General features: G+C 41.8%; 1 protein-coding gene across 1 annotated transcript; it reads left to right on the top strand.

Moving 5' to 3' along the window:
• The first annotated feature begins 3944 nt into the window (after positions 1–3944).
• Positions 3945–12136, top strand: LOC141477139 (ras-related protein Rab-27B-like). The gene is made up of 5 exons (XM_074166215.1): positions 3945–4097; positions 6262–6347; positions 8674–8777; positions 9881–10004; positions 11287–12136. The coding sequence occupies exons 1-5, from the start codon at positions 3945–3947 to the stop codon at positions 11474–11476; spliced, it is 657 nt and encodes a 218-aa protein (XP_074022316.1). The 3' UTR covers positions 11477–12136.
• Positions 12137–14150: the final 2014 nt, after the last annotated feature.

The raw sequence follows: 14150 nt of genomic DNA, 5'->3' as shown, positions 1-14150 counted from the left end.
TCAACTCCTAACTAGTAGTGTGTCAAGGGAAATAAAATCTTACTTTCCAGAATTGAGTTTTCTCTCATTGCTCACATAACTGCTCCCTGTTGATGTTCCCATTAACTACATACCTAATTGTTGAACTCCTTTCAACAACTCTCTCAATTAATGAGAAAATGTGTTCTAAGAAAATGTAGTAGATAGTCTATTTGATTAGGAAAGTCTTTTAAAATTTAAAAATCTGCAAAGTTTGAAATTTAGAAGCTTTAAAGTTTTTCAATCTTTTCCAATTCTGAGAGGCTGAAAGTGTGACTGCCAGGAGGTGGTTTTAGGTTAGGTTCATCAGAATTTTGGCCTGTTTAACTTGTTTTTGCTGTACATATAAACATCTTGAGATGAAAAAGAGTTTCTGACTTGAAACCATCTTTCTGCTGAGTTTGCTCCCAGCCAAAAGTAAATTTTTTACTAGTTTAGATTTTAATGAATTGCCTTTCTCCCAGTTTTTATGGAAGACGCTACTGATGGAAGAAGAAAACTCGACTTAGGAACATTTCTCCTCCGCATCCCTTTCTGCGCACTGGAGCAAAGTTGAGTTTTACTTCAGGGAGAGCTGCAGAGCAAAAGCACGATGCCTGAGGAGTCGATTTTCCTCTCCCTGTAGGCTATAACTGAATGTTTTAAGGTTTGATTGGTTTCTGTGGAGCCGTATCTCTCTATCGAGAAGATCTTCTCTGGAGCGTCTGCTGACAAGTGCCAGATTTTAAATGATCTTTCATGCTGTCGTTAGAGAACATTAAATAGTGGTGGAACAAAATAATCAATCAAGAAACAAGATGCCGCTTCTGATCTAGATGGGAATCTTGTCTGCCAAGAAAGCAGAAAAGTGTTTTTTTAAATCAGACTCCGTCTGGGTGCACAGCCTGGAAGAACAGCATCAAAACGTCACATTGATCATCCTCTGGCTCTTGGCCGCGTTGGCAGAGAGGGTTGGGAGGGATGGTCAGGAGGCCTGTTTGGGTTTTTCTAAAGCTTAATTGGTAACGTGGTGTTAGAGAGACGGCACGGGCTGCGGAATGGGAGGGTGAGATTGCGTTCCTGGTGGGGAAAGTTGGTTTTCGGTCTGCGTGGGCGCTCGCGGGTTGAGCGAGCCTTGCAGGACAGACGGCGGGGGAGACCTCGCTGGGGCTGGCTGCAGGTGGTCTGTGGTAGAGACACCATCATGGCAAAGTGAGTCACCATCCCTGGTATTACAACTTCACATCCATTTAGGTCCTCTCAGGATGGTGAGAAAGTTAAGGTTCCAGGCACGGGGGGGTTTTTTGAGTGTCATCATGGAAAATCCTGAGTTGAGTTACTTTGTTTCTACAATATTAGATTTTCACCTTACAGCCCAGGGGTGTTTCTTTTCAGTAACTCAATATATTGAGCCATTTAAAATTAAGAGTTGAATGAACTATATTGCACTTTTATTAAAATGCCTTGTTAATAATCTCCTAATAGAAATTTATGTAGTGTTTTTCAGATTTTTTGCTAGAGGAAACTGTCTTGAAATGAAATCTTTTTTTTCTTTAAGTACCTCAAACCTCCTCCACCGAAGAACTTGTTTTGTTTCAGGGATCATGGTGTATGATTTTTATACTCCAGTTGTGTGTACTATTTCAGTTAACATTTGTCATGAAACAAAATGAAACAGTTGGAATTTTCAAACTCAGTTAATTACAGACACGTTTAAAAGCGTGCTTACATGTTTATCTCGTAGCAATTATTAGTAATTTTAACTGTTTCATTCTAAATGAAATTAAAATCTTAATGCAAATATTTCCTGGGGAACAAGACCTTAGTTTTCTGCACCACGGCATTTTGGAAGTGGTAAAAGAGTGACGGCAGTGGATCGGTCTGGGCTGTGAAATTCCCCACACCCGGGTTTTTATGAAGCCTGGTCCTCCCACCTCCATCACATAGCAAAACTATTAGGTGGCCTTAGGTTAAAATCTGAAGGAATAAAAACCCCTTTGTCCAACAATTGCTATTTTATTTTCCCACACGGTACAGAGGAGGAGGAGGAGGAGAGCGAAGTCATCTTGCCAAAAGCCACTGGTTCCCAGGCTGTCTCCGTGCCGCGGTGGCCGGGGTGACCGCCTTGGCTAGCGCTGGGCTGGGAGAGGCTGCAACGCCTGGGCAGCCCCTGCTGCAAACGGGCAGGAATTTCTGGAAAAGCAGCCAGGGAATAGGAGTGCCAGCTGCCTGCTCGTGACACGCTTATAAAAATAGGTTTTTAATCATCCTCGTCTGATGTATATTTTGCTCAACATTTACAGGTCTGGTAAATTCTGAATATTCTGCTTTGCATAGCAAGGAGATGCTGAACTTCAGCTCCTGGAACATGGATATTTGGGGGTAGTGTCTAATCCCAAATCAATACTTTATATTACCAGGTATCATCTCCCAAGATGCCTTTTTCGGATTTGTTGACTGAAATACCCAAAGAACAGTTACTGCGTTTATCAGAAATACTTTGATTTTGATAATCCTCAAACTTCTGGGGAGAAATTACTTTTGCTCACTGGAGCCTTGTGGTAAATTTGGGATATTCTGGAAAGGATTAAAAGCATTGAATTAATTTCTGTGAGGCTGCTGTGTTAGTGCTTTTGCCTTCCCCTGCCTGGTGCAGACCAAAGGCAGAGCAGCGCTGTGGGATCAGGGGCTTTTTTTTTTTTTTTTTTCCTCTAGATTTGTTAAACCTTTATCATTAGAAGATTAATTTCTTAAAAGCTTGTCCCGCCTCTCTGGGTGGCTCTACATCTGTCAAAGGTATAAATCTCCTACAATGAAACTGCTCAGTACGCTGCCAGCTTTTTTTATCCTTAAAGCTGTTGAAATACAGGATAATCAAAACGGGCTTAGTTTGCTATTTTAGTCAAAGCAGGTCAGTACGTGCTAATTTGAATGCTCAGAAAGGTAGATCTTATTCTGATGGAAATGGAGGTCTTGTACTGAAACGAGCAGTAGTTTTTATGAATGGGATATGGCCCAGGGTCTCCTGCTCTGATACCACAGTAATTAGAAATCCAAATGGAACGGATGTTCGTCCCTGCTAAGGATTAACAAGATGTTGGAAGAAAAGAGAAGGCTTAGATTATGTTGAGAACAAGGTAAGAGAGGATGTCGAGTAGGTGGTGTTTCATATTATTCCAGTTTTCTTATCATCAGGGTATTTCATACATGTGAATAAGTATGTTGTAGGTCTATTTCTTACGTAGGTCCCCTTTCCTTCCCCTGTAGGGCTTCATAGCAAACACCAGCAGGAGTATTTGCCAGTAGATTGGCAAGATTTTCCTCTTTCTGACACGTGTATTTGTTTTACAAGGGCTTAATGAGGTGGGCTTTGCTGGTCTGGTTCACTGCTACGTATAGAAAAGAGCCTACAACGGCCATCGAGGCGTGTGAGCTTAGGGGGGGAAATATTTCTTTCAGGATAAAAATACATAGCCCTGATAACGTCATGTAATACTGAGCCCTGAGAACGGTCCTTGCCATGTCTGAGGTTCCTTTTGACGCCTGTTTCCGCACTGCCCTTTTCCTTCAAGATCGTCATAAAATCCTCTGAGCAGAAGGATTTACCCCTAGGTTTCATACATATCTTCATTATAGGCCTTATTGTTATCCTCAGAACAAAATTAATCATTTTGTTCCAAACTCCATCATTCTAGGCTTCAGTTTTATTTATTTAGGAAATTGAAAGTGTAAGTTGTATTCTCTCCTGGCACCTGAACTGAAATTGTGAGTTTTGCTGCTGCTTTGCATTAAAACACACAAACACAACTTTCAACCCCAAGCCCAGGCAGTGGCATTTCGATGAACAAAAATAGAAGTGAGGTAAAAACAAACAGAAAAGGGGGTTTGTTATCATTAAATCGTTTTTTTTTTCTTCCTCTTTACGTAGGTTACTCAAAATTAGCACTATGACTGATGGAGACTATGATTATCTGATCAAACTCCTGGCCCTTGGAGACTCTGGGGTTGGAAAAACAACGTTTCTGTACAGATACACTGATAACAAATTCAACCCCAAGTTCATCACGACAGTAGGGATAGATTTTCGGGAAAAACGAGTGGTAAGTTGTCTCGTACGAGCGAGACATTCTTTTTTTCTTTATTCATTTCTGCTGAGAACAAATCTTCTGTAAATGTGTACTGCCTCTCTAACTGCAGGGTATAGCACGGGTGGATAATGCTTTTCCTGGTCTAGTTTTGGCTGAAAGAAAATTAGGAACTGGATAAAGGGGAAAAATGTCATTATCCTTATCCTGATGTTGGATCGTCAAGTGGTTTATTGCACGTTGGTATAAAAGGATCTTTCCAAGAGGAGGTTTCCATAGTGCTAGTGAATGAGGTGTGTTTCTGACTAGGAATAACTCTAGTCCCTAAACATAGAGTTTAAACAGAAATATGGAAACTTAGAGAAGCACAGAAGTTTTCAGCTCATTCCACATCACTCAGGAAACCAGTGAAGGCACGAGAAGCGGTTCCACCGGCAGGGCCATGCTGCCTCTCGGAGTCGCTGCCAGCGGCCAGGCCGGAGGCTGAGCGTACAATTCAGTCATCAGGAGTCCTCCTGATAGCTTAGGATCGATGTTCTGCTTAATGCACGGTGTATGAGCCTAGTCTGCCATGCTTTTGGTTCTTTGGTGTTAAATAAAAAGATGAGAGTCTTCTGTAGTGTCAGTCAGATGCTTTTTGCGGTTATGAGAGTGCAGTCACTTTGTTTTAATTTAACGTGACTAATGTATCCGTTCATAGATCCTGACAACTGATACAGGCTAAGTACAGGGGACAAATTCAGCTTTCTAATAGGAATCCTTCTAGCTTGCTTGAACACTAAAAACATAATAAATACAAGATATTAGACCCTGGGCAATTACTTTAGTCATTTCCTTAATAAAAAGAAATGTAAATACTTGCCCAGTTGAAAGATGGGGACCTCTTTAAACTTGCTTTTTTTTAACTTAACATTTTAAGCTTCTGTTACTTCACTAGAACTCCATGAAATGGTGGGCATCGCTCCCTTATTCACCTTCATCTTCCCTGGTGACTTTTTCACGACCACCAGTACTTGTGGCTGCTGCTGGGAGTTCAGTTTTGCCCTGGTGACAGGGGTTCAGGGGTCCCCCCAAATAAAAGAGCCATGGATCTGGATCACGTCTTCAATTTCTCATAGTCTGTGCTACACCGGTTCAGGCCGGTTAAACACGATGCTCAGGTCGGAGTAGAGCCTGGCTCCTTCTCTGCGCGGTGGAATCGCACTGATATAATAAGAGTAAAATATTAAAAAAACCCACAGTTTTATTGCAAGGAAATGTCTGAACATGCAAATTGCCAGGATATTCTTCTCCTGGCTGGTCAGACGCTCATTAACGGGCTTTGAACATGGGCGCTGGATTCTTTCCAGAAGGTTGAACTTTTCTGCTAAAGGTTGCAGACAGATTTCTTCCGTGATTTTCCATTACCGTACATTTTTGGGGTAAGATAGTTTATAAGCGTGGAAGAAACTACATGTTACATAAAATTACCAGCTTTGAAATGTCTTGAAGGTTCCATCTAATAAATTGTCTTCTAAGAAAAGAGGTCCAAAAGGTTAAATAGGTGGTGGTTTTCTGTTGTGTAAAAGCCATAGTAAAATTGCTGAGAGTCTGCTAAAGTACCTCCGATAACAAAAACGCCTCATTTTCTCCCCCTGCCTTTTACTGCAACAGCTAATTTACACCTTCTTTCTGTTTAAGAAAGAATTGAGCCCCGGCGAAAGGTCACAGTGATTTTTTTTTTTTTTTCTTTTTTTTGACCGCTGGGAGTTTGCAGTCGCAGTCAGTGAGGAAGTCATTAATGTCCAACAGAAGTTAATGAAGAAAAAATAGCTTTTTATAATAGTGGTTAATTCTGTCAGCCAGCTGTAAATTTTGTAAGAACGGCAACGAAACAGAACGCAGACAAAGCTGGCTCAGCACAGTGCTATGCCAAGCTTTAAAGAATTGGTATCTAATTTGAAGTTACTAAATATGACCAAATTATCTTTAAAGTGCAGCTTTCAGAGGCATTTCATGTGGCTCCTGGGTTTTTAAATATTACTATAAGCAGCCTCTGAAGTGGCTTTTAGAGGTAAGAGTCAGCTTTTACTGAAGGACTTTTACTCCTTGCTTATTTCTTGCACAAAATAGAACAGTCTGCGACCCGGGGGATGGATTTTGGTGTGGGCTGCAATGATTTGACTCTTTGTCTTTTTAGGTATACAACAGCAGAGGAGCAAATGGATCTCCAGGAAAAGCCTTCAAAGTCCATCTCCAGCTTTGGGACACGGCCGGCCAGGAAAGGTAACAGAGTTCGGCTCATCGCAAAGCACTTATCAGTTTTCACACGTTTCTGGGTAAACCATCAGTCCATGCAGGTGAAAAATAGTAGAAATCCTTGTATTTTAGGCCAAGAAAAAGATCTTCCAGAAATAAAGCTTTTTCTGACGCTGCTTTGATGCAGTGATTGGAGGATCTCAGAAAACAGGCCTGGAGGAACTGAAGGTGAACAGGACACGGCCTCATTTCTGCCACACGTGGGTTATTGGTTCATAGGTTAGCTTTTTTGGTTTATGCTGTTATTTTGGCTTCATAACACATTCCAAATCTCCTCTGGAAGAATACTCTATAAGCTACCTAAGTGTCTCGTGCTTGTATTTCATGTATTTTCTGCTAGATTGGATGGTGAGGCCTGTTCTGTTGGAGGTGCCCAGCGTACAGGACTGCACTGGCACGCGTGTAGCCATCGGGCTGATGGAAGTGGTTATTCCCCTTCACGCAGCACTTCTAGGGCCACATCTGGAATTCTGTTTCCATTCTTGGCAACACTGGTGCCGGATACTTCTTACTGATAAACTGAATTCCCGTGGGGTGTTGTTAGAACAGGTCAGGAGGCAGAGACATACCCCTAAGTCCTCTCCAGTTGGCATGTCCCGGGCTTGCTCAGACTTTGCTGTGATGAGCAAGCTTTCTGTTCCGTCCTGCCCCAGGCCTGTTCCAGCCTCTCTCATGCAAACGGGATGGAGAATTCTAGTTTAAGTCTTAGTGCTGAGTAGTATGGAAGAATTGCTTCTTATCTTACTTTTATGGTTTGGATTGGTTGCCTTCTTTGCAGCAATATACCATGGTTGGTGTTTTAAGTTCACGACTGAGCAGAATCCTCCTTGGAGAAGGATCCTTTTACCCAACCAGTTGTTCCCCATCTTTGTGTGCATAGTTGTTTGTTCTTCCCAAAGACCTGGCACTATTAAATTTTGTCCCATTTTTGGTTTTTAAAGGGAGAAGTGTGCATACTGCTTTCTTAAGCTTCCCCTGGCTAGTTAACGTGCGCTGGTTTTTGCTCTCATAAAGTGCATGAGGTTGCCCTCGGTGCGACTACTGCTCTCGTCTGTCAACGAGGGATGAAAATGTGACTCACGCCTATTTGCTGTGTCATCGTGACTGAAGAGCAGCCGACTGAAGCGGACTTTTTTTTCTTTGCCCAATGGGGAGGAAAGAAAGTCGTGATGAGGCGGATTTCAGGTTTTCGGAGTGAGCAGTGCAGATCCCATGGGCTTTTTGCTGTGGGAAGGGCTGCTGCTGGATGAAAAGCAGAAGAAAGCTGGAATTTTGTGTCTGCATCTCTCCCTTACTCTCAAACCCTTTCTCTCAAAACCTCTGCAAGAGGCTGAACATTTTGAGGCTCCATTTTTTGACTCCCTGAAAAGAAATCCTAAAAGTAGTGTCTGACATGATTCTGTGGCAGCTTTTTTGAAATTGTCATGGATGTGTGGAATAAAATACCAGTTACCGTTTCTGGTACTGCTTGTTTGTGATGTGATAGATCCCTGCTGAATACAGAACACCAGAGCATCAATGCATAGTTTTCCAGCACGCTCCGAAGGTTTTAATGTTATTTGGGCTTTCTTCATGTGTCTGATTTGACCAGGCTTGTGACTTTTTGCTGACAAACAGGGACGTTTCCTGGTTTGTAGTTTCATCCAGCTCCACGGCTTTGCAGGAAGCTTGTGACCAAGGAGAGGTTACCTCTTCCTTTTAGCTGAGCTTCCCAGCAGTCAGTCACATTCAACAACCAGAAGCATGTAAACAAACGCCTAATTTCCTTTATTTTCTTTAATATTGGCTTTATCGAGTAGTGCACATTCATTGATTTAAGTGTGTGTAATCTCAGTGGGTGAATCCATTTCTATCACTGTGATCTGTGAAACACTAAATGCTTCAGTATCTTGGAATTTTTTTAACCAACCTTCCTCTCTCTGTCTCACTCTGGGTTAAATCAGGCAGAATTTGAACTAATAGATTAGTCACTGACAATGTTTATATTCTCACATATAAGCTTCCTCTGGTAAATTACTAACACACTGATTAATAAATGTTGACTGGTGTGATGCATCGTGGCTAAAATGAAAGTCAAAGATTACTTTATTTAGTTTCTACTTCCAAGGGAACGTACGTCCACTAAATCTTGCAGACTCTTCAGATTTCAAGGTGTTTTTTAAATTGAATTTTTCCACAAGCAATTCATAAAACGTTTACTTTGTGGCTTTTTCCTTTGCTCATTTCAGTTGCTTCCCTTCGAGATCGCTTTGTATTAATAGAGCCACATTGTCTTTTTATCTTCCACCTTCAGGTTTCGAAGTCTCACCACAGCGTTTTTCAGAGATGCTATGGGCTTTTTGCTAATGTTTGATCTCACCAGCCAACAGAGCTTCTTAAATGTCAGAAATTGGATGAGTAAGTAGAAGCGTGGAGCTCGCGTTTATCGGTTGACTTGAAGCTTTCTTGGGTATTTTGGGCTTTGAGGCTTCACGGGCATCATTGTTTGTGAGCTGGAAAGTGCTTAAAGAAAGTAGTTATGTCTAGTGCTGCCATAAGTGGGGTCCTTGCAGCCTGTAATTTGGGGTGAAAGCTTCAGCAAATTGGAAAGATACATGCTCTTTTTTTGCACAGTAGACTGGTTTGGGGCATATTCTTGATAATCTTGTTGGGATTTGGTATAATTTGATTCTGTTGCCTGTTGAAAATTTGTGGCATTTGGCACTTCCTTGGCCATACCCCATATTTTAGGTGATATACAGGAGTTTGGAAAGTGTACTTTGGATATCGCTGTTATCTTTATGGTGCGGTTTCTATTTGTAAAGCAACACGTGATTCCTTCCTGTCTGCTTTGAGGTTTAAATTAAAATTCAGATTGGGCTTTCAGGATTTGGTTTGAAAGCGCGTGGTGTTTGCTGTTGTTGGTTTTCCTTCAGACAACAGCTAGACTAAAAGTGAAACAGAAGTTTATTTCTTAAAATTTGTTTTTAATTGAGGGTATTTAGAGTCCTGGAGGGACAGAGGCCAGGACATTTCCAGCTGTTTTTCCAGCAAACAAGCTGAAGTGGGAATAATGTGAGAATCCAGATAGCTTTGTGAAAACTGCTCCATGGGATCGTATCTAGCAGCGACGTTTCTTTGTCAGAGAACTAAACAATCCTCTAACGTCCTAAGGAGGAGTAAACGTCCTCCCACTAAACAATCCCCATCATCACAATCTGCCGCTGCTTTCCAAAGCATCGTGTTCAGTGCGCCTCATTGCGGTTAATTCTTGTTGTACGTTGGTAAAATAAATACTGCAAATAATTTTCTGGTGCCATTTCTCCTTCCTATTTTGAAAAATTCCCCTTAGCAAGTAAATGTATGGCAAGGAAACGTGTTTGGCACGAAGTGGTTGGCTGGTTAGTCCAGGATATTTTGGGGTGGTGAGCAAGAAAGGTGTTTTGAATTATTTTGTCAACAATCTTGGTCTCTAAGGCGCTTCCAACCTTCTCTTAACTCCTGTTTATTTTTGTTTCTAGGTCAGCTACAAGCCAATGCGTATTGTGAGAATCCAGATATAGTCTTAATTGGTAATAAAGCTGATTTATCAGACCAAAGGGAGGTAAACGAAAGGCAAGCAAAAGATCTAGCAGACAAATACGGGTAAGCAAATTATGAGAGAAGCTAAATTTAGTCTATAACTGTGTGGTATGTGTAGCTGAGACATCTAGAGTGATATCCAACTTGTCACGCTTTCAGACCGACCTGTTTGAATAGGAAATAGATAGAATGAACCACAGTGTTGCTGTAGTTTGGCCAAAATATTACAACATGAAAATTAAGGCTGGAATGGAACATTCTTCCTGGGAAACTACATTCTTGGGATGTTGGCTTGTCCTGAGAGTTCAGGGCAGAGTACACCAAAGGCAGGTGAACACTCTGTCATGTACTAAATAACTAACAATATTTATAATTTGCTTTTCTAGTTAGTTTGGAAGTGGAGACATCTGTGGATTTTCATCAGGTTCTAGGTGTATGGTCGAACTGAATTCATTCTGTTTTTTCCCAATGGGTAGTAAAGGTGTTAATGGTTGTTTTCCTGTTCTAATAAGCCTGCCTTCCACACTTCTTTGCACTAATAATACCTGCAGAACCTCCTGAAACTGGATAAATTGGCTGTATAATAGAGTTAGCAAAGAGTGCTGTGCCCTTACATGGGCAAAAAGAATGTGTACTCTTAAATTTTCAGAGAGAATTGCACCAGCAGCAGGAGATGAGCTGAGAGACTTCTAGTGATAAGTAGATAAGTAAGTGATAAGTAAATCAGACTTAAAAATATTAAAAGAATATTAAAGAGTTGTGTGCAGGCAGGTGAGGAGAACAGTGATACTGAGGAGAAGGTAGCTTATGCCAGATTCCATCAGATGGAAGTGCTGGAGCAATCGATAATCTTCTCTTCTGAAAAAGAGGATTTGGAAGGCAATATTCTGCACTCAAAGGGGATTTCAGAATGGAAACATCTCAGTTGTGCTTATAAGTAGACAGGAAGGGAGGGAGATGGCGCTTACAGGGACTGCTAAATTGCAATAGTTTAACTGTCTGCCCCCAAAAAAAAGTTTTCTGGTATATTCTGTAATTTTCTATAATCCAGACCTAGGTTTCTCTTTAAAATAGACTTTCTGAAAGCAGCCAAAGTTTGTTCTAATGTTACCTCAATTTGAAGTGAAAATGCCAGGACACGCTTTGTAAATTAATGGGGCGTTTTTGTGCTGGTGTCGTTACGCCAGTTTGTGCTTGGAACGGGAGTTTGGGTTCTGCCAGCAGGGAAATAGAGTCCTAAAAAACCGGAATTCTGTCCCATTCATTGCACTGAGAGTGTTAGAAAGAATTGAGTCTCGGTTGTCTTTAAAAGCCTCTCCAGCCAATCTTTTCCTTTTCCCTGTAGCATTCCGTACTTCGAAACGAGCGCTGCTACCGGCCAGAGCGTGGAGAAGGCTGTGGACACGCTTCTGGACTTGATAATGAAGCGTATGGAGCAGTGCGTGGACAAGACACAGGGCTCCGACACAGCCAACGGAGGCAGCTCGGGAAAACTAGATTCGGCAAAACCGGAGGAGAAAAAGTGTGCCTGCTAAACGTCATCCTCTTAAACTGTGAGAACCAAGGGAAAATAGTTCATCAGAATACGGCTGACCTACCACCAAATTCAAACCGGCTCTCTGGAGCCCTGCACGGAAGCAAAGTTAACGTTGTTTTATCGGGATTGTGCGTTTTTTCTCCTCCAAAGAACTGGTTTAAAACTTAAAGCTGTGTTTCGGTGAGGCTCTTGTGCTGAAATGATTCTTCCTGATACGGTGCCATCATCACGGAAAACTCTCCCACCTCTTCTTCCCCCTTCCTTTTTCCCCCAGCCCTCATCTTTATTTTTCATGGGTTCAGGATACTGAATAGAGGAAAGTAGCTTTATTTTTGTAAAAAAGGAGGGAAAGACCCTATTGTCTGCATACACTGGATACTGAAATTAAAATGGAGGTGGGTGGTTTTCTAGGTCTGGGCCATTTATTCCACAGAATCCTGTTTCTTTATAATGTTTAATCTGCATCAGGGACCATGTGTTTTCCAAGGCAGAGATAGAAAAGATTTTATGTGGCCTATTCAGAAAAACCTATATCTCTTGCACAGATTAAGCGATGCTGTGAGTCCGTCCTGACTGAATCACTGGTGGCTGAGGGGGGGTGGGGTGGGGGGTGTGTGTGTGTTTTGGGTTAGGGGGCAGGAAGTAGGGCATTTAATTTAAAAAAAAAAAAAAAAAAGAAAATATATAAAAATTATCAGGGAATTGCGCAGCATTGCTTGTGTTGCAGATAATCCAAGCGGGAATTGGAGCATTGGGGGGAAAAAGTATGGAGAGGGATATTGTAACGCTGCAGGGACAGTTTATAAAGAAGAGAGTATAATGTACGGGAACAGAGATAAACTATATTTTATGAAATAACTTCTTACCATTAGCAAAGAATATTTTGCCCCCCTTACCTTAAGAGAACTGTCTTTTTTTCTTCTTTTTCTCTGGGCAACTGCATATGGCAGGTAGGACATAGGGAAGAACCTGCAGCTGTTGGCGATGCCTGGAAGGGAACTGTAAACTCCCCCGTGCTGTGTCTTTGTGGGGTCCTCTGGACGCTTAGGTTTTCACCAGAGGAGAGCTTTCTCAGGCTCGACGTGGAAAAAATGTGAGGTGGGGACTTGGAATGACGGGAGTCTGGAATATGTGAGGGATTAGAAGTGAATTGCAGAAGTTTGTAGGTATCTTGGTGCCGAGGGTAGGTTGCTGACTCTGTGCTGCAGGAGAGGGTGCAATGCACCTTCTTCTAGTGAAATAACAAGTTGGTTATCACAGACAAAGACCAATACAGGAGAAAAATAAAGAAAAATACTATATTTATAAGCATAGCTCATTTTCTAAACCAAGTTACAGCATATTTATTAGTTTTTCCTGTCCTTTTTTTTTGTAGAATAACCGTTCTGTTTTGATACAGGTGATAGTTAAAGGTCTATTTGTGTTTATTGCGCTTTAAGCTACTTTAAAATCACTTGGGAGGGTGCAGATTGGGGAGGGGGGGAACTCACAAGTCAAGCTGCTTAAGTTGGGTTGGCAGGATTGCAGGCTTTCATCTATTTAAATATTTACAGCTTTGATTGATTGAAAATGACAAACTTTTGTGAATAGCAAGCTCGTAAAGTGTTATGGTGCTTCCCAAAAATGGAGAATTTACTGGATTCGCTGCTGAAAAAATAACAGGTTTTTCTGCCCGGCTCCTAAACTGATGTTTACTCGATGATTTGGTGTGTTAACAGGACAGATGGTACATCTGTAGGAGCAGACCCATTGGGTGAGTAACCAAATAGCTGCGATTACCATGCCAGAGATCTAACTTGCAGGCTGTAAAGTCTATATAAGTGATGGACTGTACCTAAAGGCGATACGCAGTGTATACTCTACCAGGCGTAATGCAGGTCCTTCTGTAGGCTATAAACAGCCTCAAGGGGTGGAAAAGCTGTTGTGGTGGTCAACAGGCGATTTCCCGGGTATAAGGTGTAATTAGGCTGATGTTCAGATAGATCCCTCCGTTACCAGAGAGATATGACTGGAAATTCAGGGTTTTCTTTGAAGTTGTATTGCTTTTTAATATGTAGCATGAAATGTACACTTAATTTAAAAAAGAAAAGATGGTAATATGTCTGGAATTCCTGAAAATGATGATCTGAGGAGCTCCCTGTCTCGCTTGCAAAGAAATCCCTTGTTTTGTGGCCTCGGATTTTCTGTCTGTTGAGCAGGAGGGAAAGAAGTTGCTAAGAACAGTAAATTACCCACAGTCAAAGCGCGTTTCCCAGAGCGGCTGAAATATCTCTTGTTTAAACGCTGTTACAGAGCTGGAAGTAGCAGGCAGATGATTCATGCAAAAGGTGTGTGAAATCCCAAGCTGGGCGCTGTTTCAAAGCACCTCGATGAAGCCCAGTTGCCTCGATTTATCTGCGATCCGTAAGGATACAGTCTCCAACACCCCCCAGTGCCGATGGAGCGAGGGCACGGCCACCCGCCACAGCCCAGTGTGGCTCCAGAGGCCTGTTTAGGAATGAAAGGGAAGTGACTGTAGTATTGCTTGGTTTGGATTTATGTAATTGCTAATACAAGGAACTGATTATTATTCTGTGTTTTTTTTTAAAAAGTAGAATCATAGAATGGTTTGGGTTGGAAGGGACCTTAAAGATCATCCAGTTCCAACCCCCTGCCCTGGCCAGGGACACCTC

The sequence above is a fragment of the Numenius arquata genome, chromosome Z, assembly GCF_964106895.1.
Source record: "Numenius arquata chromosome Z, bNumArq3.hap1.1, whole genome shotgun sequence".
Classification (NCBI taxonomy): Eukaryota; Metazoa; Chordata; class Aves; order Charadriiformes; family Scolopacidae; genus Numenius; species Numenius arquata.
The sequence above is the reverse complement of the archived record's forward strand: the minus strand, read 5'-3'. Positions and strand labels throughout refer to the sequence as shown.

What these genes read in the sequence shown, in the direction of transcription:
- LOC141477139 (XM_074166215.1), top strand. Translation starts at nt 3,945, where the DNA reads ATGACTGATGGAGACTATGATTATCTGATCAAACTCCTGGCCCTTGGA. An exon ending in ATTTTCGGGAAAAACGAGTG is followed by an intron (nt 4,098 to 6,261) that starts GTAAGTTGTCTC and finishes TTGTCTTTTTAG; the next exon opens with GTATACAACAGCAGAGGAGC. An exon ending in GACACGGCCGGCCAGGAAAG is followed by an intron (nt 6,348 to 8,673) that starts GTAACAGAGTTC and finishes TTCCACCTTCAG; the next exon opens with GTTTCGAAGTCTCACCACAG.